Source organism: Herpailurus yagouaroundi, unplaced genomic scaffold, assembly GCF_014898765.1.
Source record: "Herpailurus yagouaroundi ecotype Mexico unplaced genomic scaffold, PumYag 186, whole genome shotgun sequence".
Taxonomy (NCBI): domain Eukaryota; kingdom Metazoa; phylum Chordata; class Mammalia; order Carnivora; family Felidae; genus Herpailurus; species Herpailurus yagouaroundi.
In genome coordinates, this window is record NW_024412417.1 from 18,029,647 (window position 1) to 18,054,097 (window position 24,451).

Consider the following 24,451-nt stretch of genomic DNA (forward strand, 5'->3'; position numbering starts at 1 on the left):
AAAAAAAAAAAAAAAAAAAAAAAAAAGTTATATTTGATAGACACCACAATATATAACATCCATGCCTACTGTGTTCATTCATTCTTTATTTATTCCTTCAATATGTAATTATTGTGACTGTTGTTAACACAATACTCAATAAGACAGAAGTGGTCCCTCCCTTCATGGAACTTACTTCTCATGTGAGGAACAGACAAAAAGCAAGCGAATAAGTAAAATACTTACGATACTTCATGATTTAAAAAAAGAAGAAGAAAGAAAAGAATCAAGGAGCTATGAAGGAGAATAAAAGGAGACCTACTTGACTTTTCACATTCACAGAACAAGCTGGTATTTAATGAGATCTGAAGGATGAGAGGGAGGCAGCCATGTGAAGATGTGGAAAGACTCTTTTAAGCTGAGTATAGCACATGCCAATGTTCTGAGGAAGAAAGAGAGCTTGACATGTTTAGAAACTAAAAGAACATCAGTGTAGCTTGTTCACTGGAACATAGTGAACACGGGGGAAACTCTCAGGAAATAAAGGTAAAGAAACAGGCAGTCTTGGTGGAAAGTTGAACAACGTTCATGGAAAACTTTAGAGTTTATCCAGTCTACTTGTCCATCATCAGATGAATAAGCAAAACATTCTCTCGAAATAGGAACCAATATTTAACCAAGGGAACCAGATCTATCAGGCTGAATGTTTAATCAAATATTATTGAGAACCTTCATTCTGTAACTATGATCTGCCAAAGTCATCCTGAGCATATGTGGCAGAATGATGAAGGGGAAAAAAATGATTTTAGAATGAAGTCAACAAATATTAACCAACAGAAAGATATAGAGGTCAGGGTTGAATAAAACAGAAATCCTGTCTTCAAAGACTGCACAGTTTTGTTCATGGGAGAGACAATAAACTGCTTAACAATGAGGTGAGGGTTGTTAAACAGAGAAGAAGGAAATCTACGGATACAGAGGCAGAACGTCCTGTCAGTGGGTCCACAAAGTTGACTTATTTACCACCTGAGCTGTGTCCTGAGAATGAATGTGAATTCACTGAACAGAAAGAAATTCTGAACACAGTGTGTACCCTGAGAGAGTAGGAGAGAGTGTCTGTCAGCAGCCTGGCTTGACTGGACTGCCAGTGGGTAAGGGGTTAGACAACAAAAGGCTAGCAAAATAAACAGGAGAGAGAACACAGAGGTTTTTATTTTATTTTCAGAAATTTTCTTGTGGGCAATGGAAAGCCTATAGTGTACCAGACAAGAAATTAGAAGATCCAGACTTTGATGCTGATGGCACCAGTTAATAACCAAGAGATACTAAGCAGTAATAATAATAATGATATTTGATATTTATAAAATAGTTAATATACATTAGGGACTATGCTATAGTATTTATATGCATTCTCTTATTTCATCCTTCAAACAACCTGAGTTGATGTGGCAAGTACTGTAATAAAGACACTGATGCCTAGCAGTAAGGAGATGGTTCCAAGGTCATGGTCACTTAGTTCCTCATTCATAAAATGTGGTTTATAATGTCTGGCCAACCATTTTCCCAGCATAGTCGTATGGCCCAAATAAGATGACACATTGACTATTCGGTCCTGTAGAATCCTAAATAAGTGCTTAGTGTAAGTTATGTGGAAAGGAAGATGGAAGGTTTAGGGTAGGAACACAAAGGTTTACATCTTGTGGGGCAGGCACCCTAATGATTTAATAATAAAGACCAGGTCATCAGTGCCAACATATCTCCTTATTTGCTTGGTAGGGTCTCTTAGAGAAATATGCAATAATTTGGACCCAAATGAGTAAGTTGTGCAAAGTTTGCATTGTAAAAACAATGGCATTTAAGTAACTAACATGATTTGAACAATTGTTTTCAGTGATTTCTTTTGACATCATGTTGAAACCAAAGACCTTAATGTATTTGACGCTTTATCTTAAGACCAGTGGGCCATGCACATAATGGACCATCACAGAGCAGTTGATGATAATAAAGATGATGAATTAAGATGGCACGACACAAAAAGAAAGGGTGATTATTTCTCATGACAATTTTTGTTGCAGTGTCCTTTATAAGATATTCTGAACTACAAGGAAACAAAAATAGTTATTTGTGTGCAAGTAAGTATTCCATTTCCTCTGACACATGCAGTAAAACAACAAAGGAATTTCTTTCTACTTTTCTTTGAAAAAATTGAACATGGCCAGCTCTTTTAAACATAAATCCTGAAAAGACAAGGTTTTAAAGCATGATTATAGAAAACAGGCAAAAGTATAGTGGAGTCCTTGTTACTCATATGTACTCCTTGGCATTCATAGATAATCCTGTGTGCTCCTGGGTAACCAGTACCTATGTAAATTTGCATGGAATGAAGGTGTTCTTTGTGAACATATAGAGAGTATGCCTGGGTTTGCAGTTCCTCTCTGATAAGATACCAAGTAGCTGAATAATATTATATGTGCTTTACAATCTTGGGGAAATATTAACTCTGTGTGCCTAGGAATAACAAATGTGCAATATGCTAAAGAAGTTAATCTAGGAAAGACACTTTAAGCTTTAAAGAACGCAGTGATGCAAGCAAAGGACAGAAGAAACCAGCAGTGTCCATCTGCTGTTGGGACAACTGATAAAATGTCTCAAATGTTTTAAGATTGGCAACTGCTGGGTTGTACGTTGCCAAGCATTTTTCTTTATAACCTGTAACCTCATGTATATTTTAATAAGAAATCTGAGATGCATGTTTCTAATTCATTTACACTTAACTCATTAAAATTTAGCTTTGTCCTAACTATGCCTGGCTCTCCAGCCTTTAAAAATCATTCCAGTCTTTTATCTTTGAAGCAGAAAACTCACATTTTATCACCAATAAATAAAACGTTGCCCAGAAAGTAGGAATTTGATTCTAAACTTTGTACTCAGGAAGTTCAAATTTATTTGAAAATCAGGAAACCTAACTCTCAAATTCTTCTGATCCTAAACAAAATGTCTCTCAACACTTCCTTTCTAAGGTAAAAAGTACAACAAACTGTAAAGATATATCTGTTCTTATGGATTTCTTTCATTCATTTTCAATGCATACATTCTAGTCAGCAATGCACAAAAGAACTTGCACAGAACGTAAGAGTTCCTCTCTTGCTAACTAAGAATGAGGCTGCACAAAACTGATGGTGCCATTTTTCATTATGAAAATCACTTACTGAGTTCACGTGCACAAACTTGGCCTTATCCATAGGTAGCCTCAAGGAGTAGCATGCGGGAGGCAGAGGACCTTTCCTAGATGTCTGTGTTTTCTCTGTCACCTCATACTATATCCCTCTCAGGCCAAGGACTTGGCTTTTTTTTCCCTTTCTCTTCTTTTTGTTCCAAAGATGAAAAGTTGTTGATCCTGGCCAGTGATCTTGAATTCACTGAAAACCTTTAGGTATTCTCTTACTGTCTCTTCCCTCCCTTGCACTTCATTTCACTTTTAAGGTTTAAATGAGGAAATCCCTGCTAATGTGCTGCAAACAGTAAAATAGAGAGATACCTGTTGCCTTTGAATGCCACTCATTTTAACAGAGGCCGGAGAAGGAGCAGATAAAGTGATGGCTTATCTGGAGGTTGTGTTCAAATCTTACCTCTAGTGCTAATTCTGTGACCTTTGGTAAATTATCTAATGTTTCTGTATCTCACTTCTTGCCAAAAGCATTACTGTGGTGCTGATTTCAAAGGGTTTTTAGAAGTGTCATGTAAGTTATTAAATATAAACCACTTAAGATAATGCAAAAATGCCTGTTCATATGAGTGCAGTAATATTTGCTATATTATAATGAGAGTAAAATAACACAAAAGTAAGCATTTGATGATTTCTCATGCATTGTCAATTATTAACTTTCGGTGGCAGACTTGTACTATGAGACTATCAGTTCTGGTTCACTTATTTTTTTTCCAAATTTACCATTTGAAAGACATTTTCTGATATTCTCTGCTTTTCTTTTCCCAATAAGCAAAAATTTCCTTCAGAAAATAGGAATATAAATTTGTACTTAGAAATGTTCATATTTACTTGGAAGACAGGAATCTAACACATTTTTCCAGTTCTCGAGCTTAGTCTTCTGGGGTTTAGTTATTCTTAAAATTTAGTCCCAATTCTCATATCTTCTATTCATCAAATTGTTTCATGTGTGTGCCTGCAAATACATATGTATACTTATGTATTTTAAACCTCAGTTCAAGCAATAGTCACATTCAGACTCACACTGATTTACTTTTATGCCTTCTCACTGGGATCATTTGTGACTTTGTAATGCCCTTTCAGAGCCTGTGATAAAGTATTCATTCACTCGACCGATATTTATTGAGCACATACTATGTGCCAGGCACTGTGCTAGGCACTCAGTATATAGTAGTAGACAGCACAGGGTCTCTGCAACACACATTTTGTGGAACATTTTGTGTACTGGATATGTACAAATGAGAAATTGCTTTGAAATAAAGTAATGCAATGTAGATTTCTGTGGTCAACCTTAAATTATCCATATGGATCTTTTCCCTCAACATTTTTGCCTTAAAACCTAGGGAATGCCAGTTATCTGGCAATGCTTAGCACATCCTTCCTGGATTATTAAAAACTCTAAGATGATTATATTTTCCCAAAGATCTTGTCACTCAGCGTCATTTGCCAGTTGGAGAAGCTGCTAATTTCTTTCATTTTCTTTGTCTTCAAGATTATATAGCAGGCAATATCAACTCTTTCTGCAAGCATTTATCAACTCTGCTGTTAGCATCTGGGAAGTTGTAGGGTGTACTAAGAAATTTATGTGTATGGCTTTATCCTGTCTTTTAAGGGCTGAACTGAGAAATATCCTTTGTTAGCTTTAGCAAAGTCTTGTCTGTCGTCTGACATAGTTTATGCGTGGGAAAAGAGATCAGAGTTTCTACCACAACAGATTCTTTCTGTAGAAGGTTAGGTCACATTTTTACATAGTTTTTATATTATACACTAAATGTGGAAACTGTGTTGAAAGAAAAGTAAGGTAAGGAACAGAATGTAAAACAATACCATGTTTTGTTTTGTCAGCAACCTTTAGTAATTGTAGCTTCTAATAGTCTTTTAGAAAGACTATTTGAAGAATGCTAATTTAGTACTAAAGACCCCGTTTTCTTGAAATGTAATATTCGCTTTGAATGTGACAATCTAAGTTGTTCCTTTTCAGAACTCTGGAGTCAGAAGATTTTTACATATTTGTTTTCATATACAATAAATCCCTATAAAACAAAAGCATGCATTGAATGAGATTACATTTTCATTTTCTTAATGTTAAATAGTAGATAAAACTGTTAAGTTTAAAAGAAACTGATTCCTTTCTTTGGGCTCAGGAAGGCACAAAACGAACTGTCCTACAGGACTGAAAATATTGCCTACAATCATCTCTTAACTTAGTCCCTCCCAATACTGAAGTATATGGATTTTTCACAATATCCTACATATAGGAGGAAACCTAAGGAGAAAACTTACAAATTTTCCTAAGGTCAGTTCCATCATAGAACAAAGACATTTCTGGCTTATAAATCTGGGCTGATAAATCACCTTTATTTAACTATTAATTAAAAGGGCAGTTGCACAGAAGTAACTGTATGGGGCAATTTTGACCTTGAAATATATATTCTGGTCCCAGAAGAAATCTGTAACAAAACATGAAAAATTTTCAACATTTACATTGGATGGAAAAATTGCTGGCTTTCTGGTAAGGTAGAAACAAGTACATATACTTCTGGGAAAGGAGGTATAAAGCATTGTGGTATCTATTTCTATTGATGTAAATGTACTTTCTCAGCCCATTACACCTCCTTTCCACTCTACACTATACTACGAATCACAACCCATGCACTGAAAAATAATATCACATGGTTTTCCTTACATCAGCCACAGTGAGTACATGGAATAATAGAATCACAGAACCAGAAGAAAGTAGAGACTTTCTTGTCTAGACCCTCAACTGCAGGAACATGCATAAGTAAGCTCTTTTAGATAAAATAGCTTTATATTCTCTTCTTGAAGATGTCCACCACTAGAAATGAACAATCCTCCCTGGCAGCATTTGATCCCTGGACACTGCATCTAAAGTTACTTCCCCTTTCTCCAACAACTCCATCACGTTATATTTTGCCTCTGAAACTGGTTATGGTTTGAAATTGTTATTTATTGCTTACTCTTTTGTTGATGGTCTCCCTCAATAGATTCAAGTTCTATTCTGTCTGGCTCATTTCTCTAAGAGTAGTTGATCTGTAATAGTTACTTGTTAAAAATATGTTAAATTGATAGAAGAAAGTTAAGAAGTTAGGATATTGGGAAAGAATAAAGAAAGATCAAAATGTTCTACTTTATGCCTAACTGAAATACCTTCTGCTTTCAATTAAGCTCATCTCTCGTTGTTCAATCTCTGTCATATAAAGGTGGCAACGATACCAATATTCGCCAACCCAAATCCCTGCATGTACTTGCACAAAACTATTTAGGACAGTTAGTGGGCGATAAATCTTACTCTACCCTTAATTTCTTTCAGAAGAAACAAAGGAAAAATTTTGTAAATAAACAAGATGAAATAAAACTTTAATTGATGGTGACAGAAAACTATGAATTATTAGCTTCAAAGACTATAAAATCTTATTGCTTAAAGGAAACTATTTAAAATAGGCAGCAAGTTCAAATACAAATTAAAAAAGAAAGGAAAAACCATTAGATGAAGAAAATGGTTCTAAGGGAAACTATGACAGAATAAATACTGGTAGTGGGGAGTAGCTAAGTAGGACCTAAAGTTCCAGGCAATACTCAAGTTACCTGGACTGTCATTGACATTCATCCTTATGCTCTCCAGTTCTTAGCCATCTAAATTCCACATTTTAGCTTTGCAGAGTGAATAGGTTTGCAAGGCCTGGATTCTTTCAAAAGGATATTTGATAGGGTAATGGCGTTTATTACAAAAACACATTTAGTTAGACTATTCCAGCCCAAGCAATAAGTGGAAATTTTCTCTCCCCAACATATGTGTTTATTGGTGAGTAAGAAGCAGGTCCAGGAATGATTATGGATGAAAGAACATGACAAAGTTCAATCATTTGAAGCAGAAATAAAATCATAAATCTGAGCAATGAAATTTTCTCACCAACAACCAAGAGGTGCATTTTCCTCTTTGCTTAGCTCTATATTTCTCATTATTATGACAGAAATATGAACACATTGGAATGCTCTTCTAAGGCAACATTTGAAATATTTTACTGTTGTTCTTTCAGGCATTGCATTTATTTGGTAAGAAAAGCTATCTGTAAAAATAGACATGGAGAAAATGAAGCACATTTCAATATTAAAATGAACAGCAAACTAGACAATCAAAGTCCTTTTGTCTCTGTATAAAGTTGTTGACAATTCCATTTATGGGATCAGGGAAGTAATGAAAATTTTTTTTTCTTTCAGGAAAACAGTTTAAAACCTAACCTGTGGGTACCAATCTAAATTTTAACAACTGTTTTGGGGAGGGGGTCATAAAGTTACATATAGAGGACTTTTACCTATTTGATGAGGTTGCATATGATGCCAGAAGAGCATTTTAAAGTTTAAGGAGGAGGATATGATAGAAGAAGAATCGTAACAGGTTGGCTTTGATAATACTAGAGTTGGTCCCATGTTGAAATGATGTTAATGTAAGTGTGGTGGAGGGGGGTCAATGGGATGTGATTTGGTGGTGGTAATAATGGAGGACGTGGGGATGGATGAAGGTGGAAAGATTTCTGTAAAACCACCCCTCCCTATTCTTCCATGCTCTGTTAACTGATGACAAAGTGTCAACCTAATGATCCATTTCACTGGCTTCAAAATTTGAACATGATTTCAAGGGTTACAGAATGTTCATTTATTCATGTACCATACTTTTAATTGAGTTCCTGTGTGCCACATCTACTGTGCTGGGTGTTAAATAAAAAATGGTAAGTATTAACTTGCTTTTATTTTCCAAATAAAGTGGAGATAGAGTTTGTCTCCCTGCTTATCTCACACAGCTGGTTTGGCATTCAACTAAGGGAGTACAACCTATGCAATAACATATACTAATATATAATAATGGATTTCGAGGCTTTTTTTTTTCCTTACTGTCAATGAAAACATGGTTTGTTGTAGATTAACACAGAAAGAGAACCAGGAAAGCTGAGGGTTGGAGTGACTGCTATTCCATTCAGAGAGAGAAAGAACAAAAAAACTGTGAGAAGAGAAGCACTGGAAAAAAGTTTTCCTTTACAGTTTTGCTGGGTGCCAACTCCTTCCTTGCCAGAACCTATAGCTTGACTTGAGCTACCTTGCTTGCCATTGGGTTTCAGTCACATGTTTCTCAAACTTCAGCCAGTCATGAATCAACTTCACAGATTTTTGCCATCATCCATTTATAATTTTTATTAATATTTAATTTTTTCTTTAAATCAATAATTTGTTATAGATCAAATATTGTGAATACTTTAAAAATGCAAAGATTATATAATTCTTTTAAAGAAGAAAACAGTACCACTTGCTACAATAAAAGGGAGATATAAAACCCAATACAATTAAAACAAGACCACTTTATTCACTTCTAGGTAGGTTCCATTGTCTAACCAAGGCCCTGAGCCTGAGGCCTAAGGGTTTTCTCCTTCTTTGCTCTAAAGATTATTGAATGATTATCGAGTAAGTGTTCAAGAAGTATTATAGATACACTAGCACCAAACTGAGAATTTCTCTTTTGACACAATCAGAAGACTCAAAGACAATGAGAAGGTTAAAAAAGGATTTATCTTTCTTACTCGGTGATATAGTATTATTTAATGGTATCTGTTAGACCAGCTCAAATGTCTTGCAGAAGTCAATACCATACATTGAAAAGCCCTAGTGTTGCTGGTCTGAATTTTATAACTTTAGATCTCAGTACACTTCTTTATTCTTCTTATTCCATTTCAATAGAATGGTCAATAAACTGTACTACATAGTTGCAAAATACTTTGTAAGAAGGTGGTTTTTTTGTTTCTTTGTTTTTTGTTGGCTTTCCCGTGTATACTGAATTCCCAAATTGTTACCCATTCCACTATGGGTATCATTATGATTATTTAGAAGGTAGAATAACTGGCACTTTAAGAAGCTAAAGAAATTTTTCAGAACCAAGCTTAGCATGCCCCCTTTACAGACAATGGGGGAGGAGGCAAACTTATAAATATGCTAGCAATGTCTTGCACGAGAACACATGGTAAATTAGTGGGCAAAACAAAATGATCTCTAGGGACTTGCTCTTAAGTTTCCTGACCAGAAGATCACAGTCCTTTCTCATAGATAAGAAACTTCAAGCCTCAAACCAATGAAACATAACTTAGAGAATGGCCCCATAGGACTTACCTCCTGTTAGCATGAGGGCACATTTGCACATACAGTTGTCATTATCTGCATCTTTAGTGCTGAAATCAGCACCATGTAAGATCAGGCTGCTCTGTTTTCCTGCTGTCCCAGTGTGACCCTTTAAATACAACCTGAAGTTAAAAAAAGGAAAAAGATAAGCTATTCAACAGAATTACAGAACCCATAAGACCAGTTTGTTGAATGTTTGCCTTTTTCATTATTTCCTCCCTTCTTTGCACTCAGCCCTTTTAACAAACTACTGCAAGACCCAATCTAGGAGGGAGGGAGGGAGAGAGGGAGGGAGGGAGGGAGAGAGAGAGGGAGGGAGGGAGGGAGAGAGAGAGAGAGAAAGAAAGAAAGAGAATAAAGAGAAAGGAAGAAAGAAAAATAGAGGAGGGGGGAGAAAGGGGAAGGAGAAAGAAAGAAAGAAAGAAAGAAAGAAAGAAAGAAAGAAAGAAAGAAAGAAAGAAAGAAAAGGAAGACTCCAAATGGCAGCAAAATTCTCTATGGCTTGTGTGTTTGGTGTTTTTTCACAATGCATACTCAAACTCATATGGTTCTGATAGTACAGGATCCACAAAAGGAAAATGGGTTGATTTTACTACAAGTATTAATCTCCAAAGAAAAAAATGCTTTGTAGAGTGCCATTACAGCATACAACTATGTTAATGTTAAGCAGTGATGATGTGTACACATTATTCTTAACAGCAATACTAATAATAATTGTCATTGATTGAGGACTTGCTCTGTGCCAAACAATCTGCTAAATGCTTTCCATTTATTCTTTAATTTACTTTTATATTAAATCTGTGATCTAAGCATCAATATACCACTTTTGCATTCCAAGATTTAGAGAAGATAAATAAGCTGGAATCTGGCTATGTTTGACTTTAAAATCCAAGTTCTTAATCATTATAATTCCCTGAAGAAATGTTTGCTGAGCACATATTACATACCAGGAATTATTCTAAGCACTTAAGATATACCAAAGGGCCATGCCATTAAGGGGCTTATATTCTAGGAGTATCCCTAAAATTAAGTTCAAAATGCCAACTGTTTAACCTCAAATATGGCATTCTTCAAAGAACCTAACCTACCTTACTCTCTAGAAACATTTCTTATATAAAATTTAAATTAACGTACATCCGAGGCTCTGCAACAGTTGTACATATAAAAAATCATCTGGTTATTTGTGAAAAAGGCCTTTTAACTAGGACTGGGAATTTATGTTCTCAATTAGTATCTGATATTACTCTTTGCAGACTAAAGAATACTAGTCTATAATTCAAAAACTAGTGGATAAATCACAGTTGATGCCTAATGTAATTAGTTCTCTGATGTCTGGTCATTTCCTACTGACCCTATATATATTGTTTTATATCCATCTGGGCAATTGGAACAAATGCACACTTGCTCAGGTCCTTCAGTGGTTCCTCGGGGCTCAGAATAGCTACACTCAGGTTGTCAGGTTGTCAATTTGATATACAAGGTCTTCTCTAGTTGACCCTCTACCTTCTTTCCAACTCTACCTAACATGGTTCCTCAGTTCTCATTCATCAAAATCATCTAGGAATATTCTTTTCATATCCACATGTATTACCACTTCTGTACCTGAGTCTTATTTATAAATCTTATCCACTCACAATATAGTTAATATCTCTGTATGAGGGAGACACTACTGGGACTTAGGCCAGCTCTGAACAAATGTTACATTATTATTAAACAGAAATAATATGAGGGGCACCTGGGTGGCTTAGTCAGTTAAGCATCTGACTCTTGATTTCGGCTCAGGTCATGCTCTCATGGTTTGTGAAATCGATCCCACATCAGGCTCCCTGCTGACATCACAGAACGGGTTTGGGATTCTCTCTCTCCTTCTTTCTCTCTGCCCTTCCCCCACTCACGTTTTCTCTCTCTCTCAAAATAAATATTTAAAAAATAATACAGATCAATTAATATTTGGATTTTCATTCTTTGATACCTATATTTGACTTGGGTTTGCACCTAAGTATATGTAAAGGTCCACTTATTATTTTGCAAGGTTGATATCAATTTTAGAAAATAACAGTAATGTTATATAGTTGTGTGAAAACATTTTACAGATATTCTGCAGATTTGAGTCAGAGCAAAATATACAATTAAGCCCTACTCAAATTTTGTTGTTTTCAATGATTAATAGAACCTATAGTTAATAGTAGGTTGGGGGAAGCTTCTAAAGGTAAATTTTCATATATAAGCCTGTATGTTAAAACTCTGAGGGGCCAGCTAAAAATCACTGGTGACAAAAATTGTAGATTTTTTTTCTTAATTTATTTTTGAGTAGAGAGAGAGGGAGACAGAGTGTAAGCAGGGGAAGGGCAGAGAGAGAGGGAGAGACAGAATCTGAAGCAGGCTCCAGGCTCTGAGCTATCAGCACAGAGCCCAACACGGGGCTTGAATTGACGAACCATGAGATCCCAACCCGAGCAGAAGCCAGATGCTTAACCTACTGAGCCACCCAGGCACCCCAAGAATTGTAGAATTTTTTAAATGTGGATTTACATTTCAGGTTGTAGACAGCCCACTTGGAGGCGGGTTTCATCAGGGGAAAGTAAGGTTGAGAGGTCACCAGTTGGAGCCTGGGACAAGTTACCCGTGTGAATTCACAACCTTCCAGATTTGATCACTTTCTCAGCCTTTCAGAGATAGCCACGCACTCTCAAAGCTAAGAGAGACTCTTGTTAGCTCGCCACTTACACTCAAAATGGGGACATTGTGGAATCCAGGCTCACGTTTTTCTTAGAGTTTCACACAGAAAGCCAAATTATAATTGGAAAGTTGCTTGTTTAGTGAACACAGAATCAGTTGGGGGAAGAAGATGAATGATTCCAAAATTATGTGGCTGCAACTGCAGGCCTAAAATCTCCTGCTCCACTGGGACTGGGTAAGTTTTGCCCATAGGTGCTCTTGGATGAGCCATGCTAAATTCCAACTCTGATTCTTGGCTTCTCTATGATTAGTGATGACTTTCCTTCTTTTTTCAAAAGGTAAGTCAATACCAGTATCCTGTTAGTAGCTCTAAGCTCACTGATGGGGCTAGAGATTCCAGAACATGATAATTTTCTACACTATCATTTGCAGGTAACTTGAGCACCAATGTTCTATTGATATTAAGTAAGTGACTGCTATGTGCTGGATATAGCTTATACTTTTATCCTTTCACAAGAGAGTTGCAGTTTAAGCCTCATAGTTTACAATGGTTTCTTTGTGTTACCATGGCAATAGGAATGCCCAATTATAAATTTAGGAAGTAGAGAAAAGCAAAAAGAAGAAAATAGAAAGTAACACAAATCTCATCTCTGAATATAACTACTCTTGACATTATGGTTTATGTGCATTTAGTCTTTTCCTTGTTTTCCCCTTCCAAATTGAAAATATTTATTTTAAAATATATATGTAATATCTGATCATATTATTATAAAAATTTTGAACAATGCACATAAAGTTGTTGCCCACAGGCCTGCCTCAACTACCTGTCTAGAAGTAATCACTTACATTAGTTTTGCACCTTCCAAAATAGTTTCTTTTCATGTATAAATACAAACTGTACTCTACATATTTCTTTATACCATGCTTTCCACACATAATTTTATAACCATTTTTTCATGCTATTACATATCCTTCTCCACCTTCATTTGGAGCTATTGTATGACTATACCATCAGTTGTTACAAGTTTAAGGACACCTTCATATATCTCTAAATATGTATGCAAGCATATAAAGGGTAGAATAAACATCAACGATGCCTTTTCCTGACCTTTGCCTCTACAAACTACATTATTGCTATATGTTAGAGTCTGTAAGTAAAAAGAAATATTTTTGCAGATCCTTTTAATCAACATCAACAGGTTAGTCTTCTAGTCCTGGCAGTTCTTCTGTATTAGAAAAGTTTTACAATTGGTCTCACTGCCTTGAATCTTGCTCCTTCCCCTTTCTACAATCTACAATCCATGCTCTGTAAGGCTCATTCAAAAACCTGCATCTCATTATTCTTCTACTCTGGTTAAAATCCCTCAGTTGTTCTCCCAACACATGAAAGATAAGGTCCAAATGCCTTATTGTGGTTTACAAAGACTTGGAAGATCTTGCCATCCTCTATTTTTTCCCATGCCACCTAACCCCAAACATATCATCACTTATTTCCTGACCATTTCCTGACCAGCCTTATCAATTACTTTACCCCTCAAATCAACATATTCTCATTTCTGTGCACATTTCCATGTGTTGACCCCATTCCTAGAAGGCCCATTGTGCATTATATGCATATATTAAATCACTGTGTTATACACCTGAACCTAATATGATGTTATATGTCAATTATATCTCAATGAAAAAGAAATAAAAGTGAAAAGATCAACGTTTAGAGGATTTTCACTGTACAAGACCGAGTTAAACCTGCAATTTATATATAGTAGTATTCACTGTGTCTGAGTCTATATCCTTAGCATGTCACAGGGGAATGTTCTAGGGAAGAAGCACCATGGAGAGTCATTTTCTTGCACTGAGAAACAGGGATGGTGTTTCATAAAAATATGTTTCTCACCACTATTGTAAGAAATTTACAAATGAGGACAACTATGCTTCTGTGGAATCCCACAAGGATTCTGGGAGCAACTGTGTAGTCAAGGGTAGGTCATCTGAACAGTTAAGCGGCTCAATCTTTCTTAGCAACTATTTAGCTAGTACAAAACAGCAATTATTGACCCAAAGCCAACACTCCTAGCTAGTTATCTGATACAGGCAAACTAAGAGCTGGCCATTCACCAACACCAAGTATTTTTTTCTAATTAGACAAGGAAACTTATTTAAATTGAGGTTCAAACAGAATATTTAGGTAGTTCTTTTACACAGTGGTTCTGTCTAATTTCTGAGGTCTTTATGTATAGTTAACTAACCATGGCTTTCTCTTCTATGTTAATGATACTTCACTTTACAAAAGAGAAGTCAATATACAGAAGGGCCAAAGTTGGCCTTGCATACGAATGTAGTGAAAGGAAAATTGAAGTGTGAGTCATTATAAAGAATACTCCCCCAAAATAACACCATGGGAATCCTGGACATTTATTTCTTATGTTCAGCCAGTGTAGATGTGGTTTTCATGAAGGATGATGTGTTAGGAGATAAAAACCAAACATTATTCCAGAGTAAAGTATTTGGCTTAGGGACAGAAATATGGAAGATGAAAAAAAAACACTAAAAAACCCCCCAAAACCCAAAATGAAAATAAACAAAACACCTAAAATAACACAAAAACTGCAAAGAACATGATTAGATATGATTAAAACGGTAGCCACTGAGTAAAATGATGGTATTCATCCTTTTAAACCCATTTTTCCTAATTAATGAGGATAAAACCCCCACATTTCTTAGCATGATTTGGTCAGTGGCTGTACAGAATATCAGCATTATGATTGTTTTCAATTAGCGTCTTTTTTAATGTTTATTTATTTTGAGAGGGAGACAGGGAGAGAGAGATTGAATGTGCATGACTGTGGAGGGGCAGAGACAGAGGAAAGAGAGAATCAGAGAGAATCCCAAGCAGACACAGGGATTGATTTCACCACCTTGAGATCACAACCTGAGCCAAAACCAAGAGTCAGATGCTTAACCAGCTGAGCCACCCAGGCGGCCCTCAATAAGCATCTGAAGGAAAAATGAAACAGACAGGTGCATGTTGAAATTAGTCACTACTCCCTAGTCATCTGAGATGGTTCTCTAGTCATCCTCAATGAACACATAGTTATCCCTTTTCTTTCACTTATAGAAATTTAAATAACCAGAAAGGCTAAATTCTATTTCTTAATAAATGTAGGACAATAGCAAGTTCTATTATTAAATAAAAGACTTCAAAATAGTTATGGATCATACAAATGATTCTATAACTTTCTTTTCTTTAAAATAGGCAGCCCAATGTCATGAAGTTGGTTTCTGACTAATTTTATCTACTTAAGAGACTTCTATGCTTCTTCCATTTTTACATCTTTACGGTATTCAGGAAGTCAAGAGGCTCTTTCATTACCCAAGGCAGTGGGAGTTGTATGTATGACAAATTGAAGTTTGGCCTTGGCTCTTTAAAACAGTAGAAAGACTCTCAGATATCTGAACTCTAAGGTCTTTCGAACTGACAAGCTGAGCAGATCTCATGCAGCAGATTTCTCTTCTGCTCTGAGCTCTTGCCCTGCCACCATATGGAACTAGTTTGTCTTCCTCACAATCACTTGAAGAAAATGCAAAATGACCTCCATGGTTTTCTTTCAAAGCCTGGTAACAATGACTCAATCTGACTGAGTTTCCCAACATTGCTCTCTCCCAGTTCCTCCTGCTCCAGGGCTGTCTCAGCTCTAACTTCCCTCCTTTCCTTACCGAAAGAGCTGGGCACCATTAGCAAAGAGACTAGCAGAGCAAGTCTTTTAGATGGAGTGTAAATGATACAGGTGGCATCTTCTGCTGAAAATAAAGACAATGTATCTCTTGTCAAAACATATATAGAGAAAAGAGCTTTTGTTTTAGGCTTCTAGCAAGATTAAGCATTTGTTTGGTGTTATGAAGACATCGTCGGGAAGTATACAAATAATTAGTATTGTTGGAAAAAGGGTGAGAGAAAAACTCAGAAGATGCTAAAATGTTCAAAAAATTAGTGGAAGAGATAAGCTTTGGAGGATATGGAGGACATGGACTTTTGGAGAGGGATGAAGAGGATATTTTCAGTAAAGGGGTTGTGACGGGCACCTGGGTGGCTCAGTCCAGTAAGTGTCTGACTCTTGGTTTCAGCTCAGGTCATGAACTCACAGTTTTTGGGTTCAAGCCCCACACTGGGCTCTGCGCTGGCAGCAAGGAGTCTGCTTGGGATAATCTCTCTTCTGCTCTTTCTCTGCCCCTTCCCTGCTCAAGCTCTCTCTCTCTCTCAAAATAAACATTTATAAATAAATAAATAAATAAATAAATAAATAAATAAATAAATAGGGGTTGTGAAATCCATAGCACAATTTAACATAAAAAAAAAAGATAAGAAAGAAAAGGGTTTTCATCAGTCATTTGAATGTGCTGGGAATATCAAGGGAAAAGACAGACAATGAAGTTATTTGGATACTAAACATTTAAGATATATTTTATTCCTTTTATTATATTAGTATCTGAAGCTGAAATTCTTTATGTTTTAAATGCCCTTTTGTTAAGTATACAAAGTTCTAGTGGAAATTACTAAGTCTGGAAACCCTGAGATACGGGAAAGAATATAAATTTATCTTACCACAAGGGGAGACTTGAGTCCTATATTATATATATACATATATATATGTGTATATATATATATGTGTGTGTATATATGTGTGTATATATATATATATATACACACACATATATATGTGTATATATACATATATATATTCTATCTTTTTTTCAAAATAGTATTTTTGAGATAAACATTTTATTCTCTCTAGTTCGGGATTGTCTAGTGTATCTTGTTCTTTTAAATGATGAGAGCTTTACTGATTTGGTACCTTTCTCCCTATCTTCACAATTCCAAAATGAGCCAATCTTCAAGACAAGCACAAATATTGCAGAGGGTGCCTCCTCTATTCCTTCTCCTCTAACTTGTCATTCCATAGATAAATTGCTTCTCTTGTGGCACATCTCATTTTGTCTACTGTAGTATTATTATCTACATGTGTGCTTTCTCTTCCTTACCATATTATAAGCCAGCCATCTTTATAAACTCCATATACTATAAACACAACAGGCATACAATAAATATTTGAGTCAATTATGAACTAAGTTAAAATTGTTTAGAATTTAAGTTTTACCCATTCAAGATATGGCTTACATGTAATAACATTTTAACTCTATAATTTAATTATGTTTTACAATTCAAGCCCCCTGGGCATTTATTTTCTGATGTGAAATTTGCCCAATATTAATGACTTTAATAATCTGATGAAATTATATTGGGATACTGCTATAATGAGGATGTAATTCATTTGTATCTGTTGATATTTGAGGAAATAGCTCATGAAATAACCCATTAAAATAAATACTGGGGAGTCCATATGAGAAATGAGACCATTGAGTTTACAAAGGTACCTATATCTGTACACGTGTCTCTATCGCATAATTCCCTCTGGAATCTAGATATTCATTTAGAAATGTTTCAAAAGCTTTACCTTAGGCTTCCTGGGTGGCTTAGTCGGCATCCGACTCTTGATTTTGCCTCAGATTGTGATTTCATGGTTCATGGGTTTGAGCCCTGCATTGGGCTCTGCACTGACAGCACACAGCCTGCCTGCTTGGGATTCTCTCTCTCTCCCTCTCTCTGTCCCTGCCCCACTTGTTCTCTCTCTCTCTCTCTCTCTCTCTCTCTCTCTCTCATTTCTATCTCTCTACAAATAGATAAATAAACTTAAAAATTAAAAAAAAATCTTCACCTTGTTTGTTAGAGGACAGAAGGTTTGTTTTCCAGTGTTGGATCTAGGGCTGTGATCTCTGTTGGAGGAGGCTCTATTAAGTCAGTGTCATTATGTACAACACTGTTTTTCAAATGTTGGAGCTATATTGTCTTACTCCATAAGTGAACATAATTATTTGTTTGTAAGAGCCTGTCAAGGAGTATGCGAGACAATGATAGGAAAATATCTAAAAAAAATCAGTCCACGTATGAAAATATAAGTGAATACATCCTACAACAGACAGCTGCATGGCGATGATCTACATTCATAGATATAAATCTATATGTAGAAGGAAAAGTTCAAAAGAAGTTTCAAAAGAAAAGAGGGTGCAAGTAGGGTGATTAAAGACCTAATAATGTGAAGTTTGACTCGTCAAAAATGAAGAATATGACAGAGATTTAAAGATGCTTAAAAAGACATAAAGATCAAACAGCTATAGGTGGTGTGGTACAAAATATGAATGAAGAAAATGGATAACAATAAAGTCATTAGTAAAAATTCTTCTTTCTTTCCTTTCTCTCCTCATACTCCACACACACACACACACACACACACACACACACACACACACACAAATGGATAAATAAAATATTCGCTTCTGAAGAGTAAGATTATGTCATGTACATGTGTGCCTCCAGAATTAGAATAACAGAATAGAGTTTGGAACTTAACTTTCTGGGTTTGCAACCTAGCTAATCTTTGTGATCCTCAGTTGCCTCGTCTGTAAAATGGCTCTAAAAATTATTATGTTCTTTTAATACTGTCCTGAAGATTAAATGAGGTGATACATATAAAATCCTTAAAGGATTGTTACAACTTAGGGAATCAAACTTCCCTAACCAATAACCATAAAATACACAGTAGCTCAGGAAACATAAGTTATATGAATAAATCTAAATTAAATTAAAATATATATGATATTGATAGATATACATAAACATATGGAGAGTGATGAAAATAACGAGATAGAGATGCAGCTAATTAAAGACGTGCATGTAGGTAGTAAGCTGGAGAAATTAAAAATGAAATTTTCTCAAATTCATAAGGTGCCATTTCCTTTGAAAATTATTCTCGTTCTATATAGAGCAAGCAGAATACTAAGTACAAAGGACAAGAAACTTGCTGACTACCTAGTTTAAGGTCTATATATTTTTTTAATGTTTATTTATTTTTGAGAGAGAGAGAAAGAAAGAGAGAGAGAGAGCATGAGTGGGGAAGGAGCAGAGAGAGAGGGAGACACAGAATCTGAAGCAGGCTCCAGGCTCCGAGCTGTCAGCACAGAGCCCAATGTGGGGTTGAACTCACAAACCATGAGATCATGACCTGAGCCGAAGTCAGACACTTAACCTACTGAGCCACCCCGGCACCCCAGGTCTATATTATTTTTAACCCAGATGCCTGAATAATGATCCTTTAGTTCAAATGTTTATTCTTTATAAATTAAAATTTCAACGTTTTGAGAATCTTATGTTTCTTTTGACATAATAGGGTGCTTTATTGGCTGAATCCAGCATGTGATTTTTTTCCCCTTTCTTTACTCATAATTGATACTGGGGAAAAAAAATCCCTGAAAATGATCACCCATAGCAACTCATCCTGTAATTGTCAACCTTCCTCCCCAACAGCTTTCTTCATCATATTCAATCTTCCTGAATTGGTGTCATTTGTTCTTAGATGGAATTGGATTATTGAGTAATTGGCAGCATTGCTGTATATCAAACTAACCATTATGCTAAGAAGGAGTGTGTTATCTTATTTGCTTCTTAAGCCTCAGATGCCCTGAGGTAGCTGTTATTTATTTTTGATCATGTTTAGTGGAAGATGTGTAAGTGAAAAATGTTTGAGATAGTGTTGGTCATGGGAATCTGTGCTCTGATTGAGAAAGATAAATTTCCAGTTTTATTTGTTCTCTGTTTCTGATTGGTTTTCATTATACATGCATAAATTGCATGGTAAGTTTCCACCTATTTGTTTTCACAGCATACATTTTAATGTCTCTCCCTTGATTTGCAAATATTAATATAATGTAGAACTCTGTAAAAATGAGTTTATCAGCCACCCAAATCTCCTCAAGGTCTTCACACTGGAAACACTGTTACCAGCTATCCCGGTTCCAAAGTCCAGTAAAATACAGTTTTCAAAGTTTCTCAATGGCATGAAGGTTGCCTGTGTTCAAAACTCAGGAGAAATTCTTCCTGTAAGGAAAACAGAGAACTCACACACTGTTATTTCTGTGCCTCTTCATAGTGCTGAGAGAGTACACTCTCTTCTGTACATGTAAAGATAATTTTCATGAAGTCTGTGACCATGAAACCATACTTTCCAAAGTTCATAAATACACACTGTACTCATTCTCTAGTTTTAGTTCTAAATACAGCAAAGTTCTTCCAGTATTCCTCCCCTTTTCTAAGAATATGTAGAAAAAAATGAGCGCCAAACGAATTATATGGCACTAAGACCTCTCTAAAAAATACAAACAGTCCCTTAAACATACTTCAATTCCCCTGGGGTCATGTGTGGCTGACAGAGTCAGCTCCCCATGAGTGGATCACTGACTGGACACCCTTCTTGTGCCCAAAAGACTATGGCCATCTTTTATGGCTTTGCTTTTTTCCCCCCAAAATTAAGTCAAGACCTTGTAAAACTTGTGATTGAAATTGGTGATTTTTTCAGCATAAGCAAGTTCAAGGGAGGTAGGTTTGTTCTCATTTTAATGTCTGTTTAAAGAGCAGCAAGAAACTTTCTTTCCAGCATCCCCTAGGGGAAGACAGAGGGGAAAGGGTGAGTAGAATGCTGAAAGCCATTGAGAGGCATTGTCTGAGGTTTCTTTGCAAAGAGGAAATACTTTCTCTTGTTGTACTTGGATAATGTGTTGCTGTAAGTTCTACAAATAAGGCTCCAGTGTGCATAAGCAGATTCTTCTGTTGACCAAAATCATCAGTGTGCTTATTTCTCTTCAAAATTAGTATAAGATAGTATCCAAACTCCTTATCATGGAACATGGCCTTCTGTTTTCTGTAGCACAGTGAACTCCCACATATGAGATACTTGCTATTTTCTAACTGGTGCAGGCTCTCTCCCATCTCTGGGTCTTTGTCCACGTTGCCTCTTTGGCTGGAATCTTATGACCTTTCTCCTTCTGCCATCATCCTCCATACTTTCTCCTTGAACACCTACTCATATTTCACAAATCCCCAAGGATTTCCTCTGTGAAGCCTTTCCTGGTACCCTTTAATCTCCTCCAATGTATCTCATCCATCCTCAACCCCAGCTGAATAGACCACTTTTCTTTATTGCCCAACTAGAGTCTAATTCCAAGTGTTCTTACCCCTGGACTTTGAGTGTGGAGTTGAATCACACAGAAATATAAACGAAATTCAGTTTTTTCAGTTATTCTGGGGAGAAGATCCATAGTGCCATCATTTTTTTTAAAAAGGTCCGTGATACTTTGATTTAAAAAAATAAAGACATGATACAACATACTGCAGCTGCAACTTTTGTTTGAAGCCAGCTATATCATGTTTTCTTCTATCTTGTAAACTATCAGCACCACAAGACCAGCAAGGATGGTGTCTCCTCTTAGAGTCATTAAAGTTTTAGTTCTGCATCAACATCACCTGGGTGGAGTTGGTAACACTGATAGATCTAGGCCTTATATCAAGATCAGAATCTCTGGATATGGAACCCAGAAATCTACACTTTAAACAAACACCCTAGTTGACTATATGCACACTCAAGTTTGGAAACAACTAAATAGTATCAGGGAAATATTAGCAACATGATAAATTTTTGATGACTAGCTGGCTCGACAAATAAATGAATGCAGACTCTGATTTCAAAATAATTATAGTAACTTTTAAGAGAGTAGTTTTAGTGAAGTTATATAGATTAAAGCAAAATTATACTCAGTTAAGAAATGAACAGAATAATAATGTATATGAGACAACTACATCTTTAAAATTATTGTTTTTAAAGGAAATATTGACTTGATGCTTCTCATAATTAGAGTATCTTCTGGATTAGAAGATGTCAAAGAAACATACACCATTCAGATGTAATTCTTCTGCTAGGAACACAAGGTGTACTTTAAGAATCAGATTATAAATAGGTACCAACTATTCATTTGATCTTTAATCACATCTATTATTTTTAAAGCAGAGTTCATTGAAATAGTTCTTTTATAACAATGATGTGACCTTCAAATTTGTATATAATGATCAGACTTAGAAAGTTCTCTCTACAATTGATTAGGAAGGTATGTGAGGGAAAGGAAGTTGAAGCCTAAATATGAATAAATCTTTATGCAGCTATTTATTTGAACTTTTAACTGAGCCAGGTAATAAAATAGTACTTTTGATTCTTTCAATAGAGAATAAGCATATCAGCATAAACACTGGCCTTTGTTTGTTAGCACCAAGAGACATATCTAAGCACTTTGCAGATATTTTAAATATTTAGCTGAATACTTTATTTAATATTAAAGCTGAATGTTATGATGCTACTATTAAACAAGATTTGTAGTTGATGCATTTAATGTTGATATTTATTGATACTTGGCATAATTATTTATAATGCTTTTACGATGTTTATGATTGAAATGGGTAAAGACTCTTAGAAAAGAAATAAATCATCTAGAGAGAAAAAATTATAAGTTACAGAGTAATAAATATTTTATACTTTCATTGTCACAATTTTGAAGTTTCTACTCAAAAAGTATAATTAACTAAATCTTGTAATTTTCATTAAGTTCTCAGTTATTCATCCATGATGAATTCTATAAAATCAATGTTTACTGACACCTAGTGGCATTTATCAAAATTGTAGGCAGAGAACCTAGTTCTTGTAGCCAAAAAAACTACCTATCAGTGTCAACAACACAGTATCCTTTTTCAAGATCAGTTGGCCTACAAAACAAGGTACGTTGTCTTTCTATTTTGTTAATATCGTATTTCATTTGCTTGGCATCATGCAATACAGAAATTCTTGCATATCATTTACAGGTAAAGAAAACAAAACAAAACAAAACAAAACAAAACAGAAGAGCCTAGAGTTGAATAGATCAGGGAAATGAATCTCATCCAAGCAACAAACCAAAACCTAAAGGACATAGCACTTTATGAAAGTCTTACACAGAAATTGGCATATGCCGTCACTCTAAACCATAAACGTCTGAGGGCAGGAATTTTGACTTGTTGATCTCTGATTTCCAGCATCTAGATCAATAAATGCCAAATAGTAGCCAGCTGTCTGTTGAATGAACAACAACCAAAAATCCTTGTGATATGTCTTTCATATATTTATTAGACAGCGCTTCCTTTCCAGTCACATGTCAAACCTTGTGGAGAGATCCCTGCACTCCTAGAGGGGGCAATCTAGGGAAAAGCCAAATATTAGTCAATTACAAGCCAGTGTAATAAGGAGTCTGATAAAGATATGCACAGAGCACAGTGACAGCAGGAAGAAAGGGGTTCTTATCCAATGTAGGAAGCATAACTCTTCAGATCAAGCTGAGGCTTGAAGGATAACGAAAATCAAGTCAGCCACAGAGTTTTGAAGCTCTTAAAGAATAGGGGTTGAGTTCTGTGGGTTTTGTTTCACTCATAATGCCTTGCATATTGTTGTTGTTCATATTTATTGAATGAAATTGATCAAAACACTGAGTGAAAAAAAAAAACTGACTGAAATATGAAAGACCATTTCAAATGAGCTGCCCTCAGAAGCTATCACTAGCTGCCAGTCCTAAATCTCTTCCATATTATGAGTTGTGTGGCTATCCTCTTTGCTCTTAGCATTATGCTTTGTTCCTGTCCCCTTATACTCCATACTTAGTCAAAAGCTGACCATTTACATCAATCTAACCATAGGCCTAGCAAGACATACCGGGTCTCATTTATGAGGCTTAACATATGCTATTCCCTCTTCTATCTCCAATTTTGACTATTTTTCTAGCTAATTCCTATTTGCCATTTGTATGTCAACTTAGGCTACCCTGTGGAAGTCTTCTCAGCTTCCCAAATTGGTTAGATCCCCCTATTCATGCCATACTTGTCTTTATTGGTGAACTCACTGTGTTCATGGTATTGTAACTGCCTGTTTGTCTATTATCTGCTCCTTCCCCTATCCTCATCACACATGTGTAGGCACATGTGTAAACACACATACATATCTGACTGCTGAAATCCCTGTGGATATTTTATCCTAGGATTGCACATACTAGAACATAACAATTATTTTATTCCTTGAAAACAGAGCTTTCATCTTTTCAGTAGTGGACAGCACTAGGAGGACTCCCAGTAGTGGGATCACAGGACATCTCTCTAGACTATTTCCTTGAGGCAGAGCTAGCTGCTTCTAACAACTCTCACCAACCTAGAGGTTTCTAGAATAGCAATTGTCTGAATCCCAGCATTAGTTTTTCTAGAGCAGGAATCCTCTGGGAATCTTAGACCTAACAGGACTGGGACATTTGTTTTGTTGGCTTAGAAAAATCCAGGACTCTAGAAACTGGCATTAATCTACTTTAATAAAATCAAGGGATTTTCCTGACCATTAGAAGACCTGGAGAGGTACAAAGTGACTTTGTAAGATCATT

The 24,451-nt window shown here is 35.8% G+C and overlaps 1 protein-coding gene across 5 annotated transcripts in view; it reads right to left on the minus strand.

Annotated features, from left to right (window-relative positions):
* ANGPT1 (angiopoietin 1) overlaps positions 1-24,451 on the minus strand; it is a 245,140-nt gene that overhangs the window by 5,222 nt on the left and 215,467 nt on the right. For all 5 annotated transcript variants that reach the window (XM_040494250.1, XM_040494249.1, XM_040494251.1 and 2 more), the window contains exon 8: positions 9,380-9,510. In XM_040494250.1, coding sequence (XP_040350184.1) covers positions 9,380-9,510 — 131 coding nt within the window. The remainder of the gene's footprint in view (positions 1-9,379; positions 9,511-24,451) is intronic.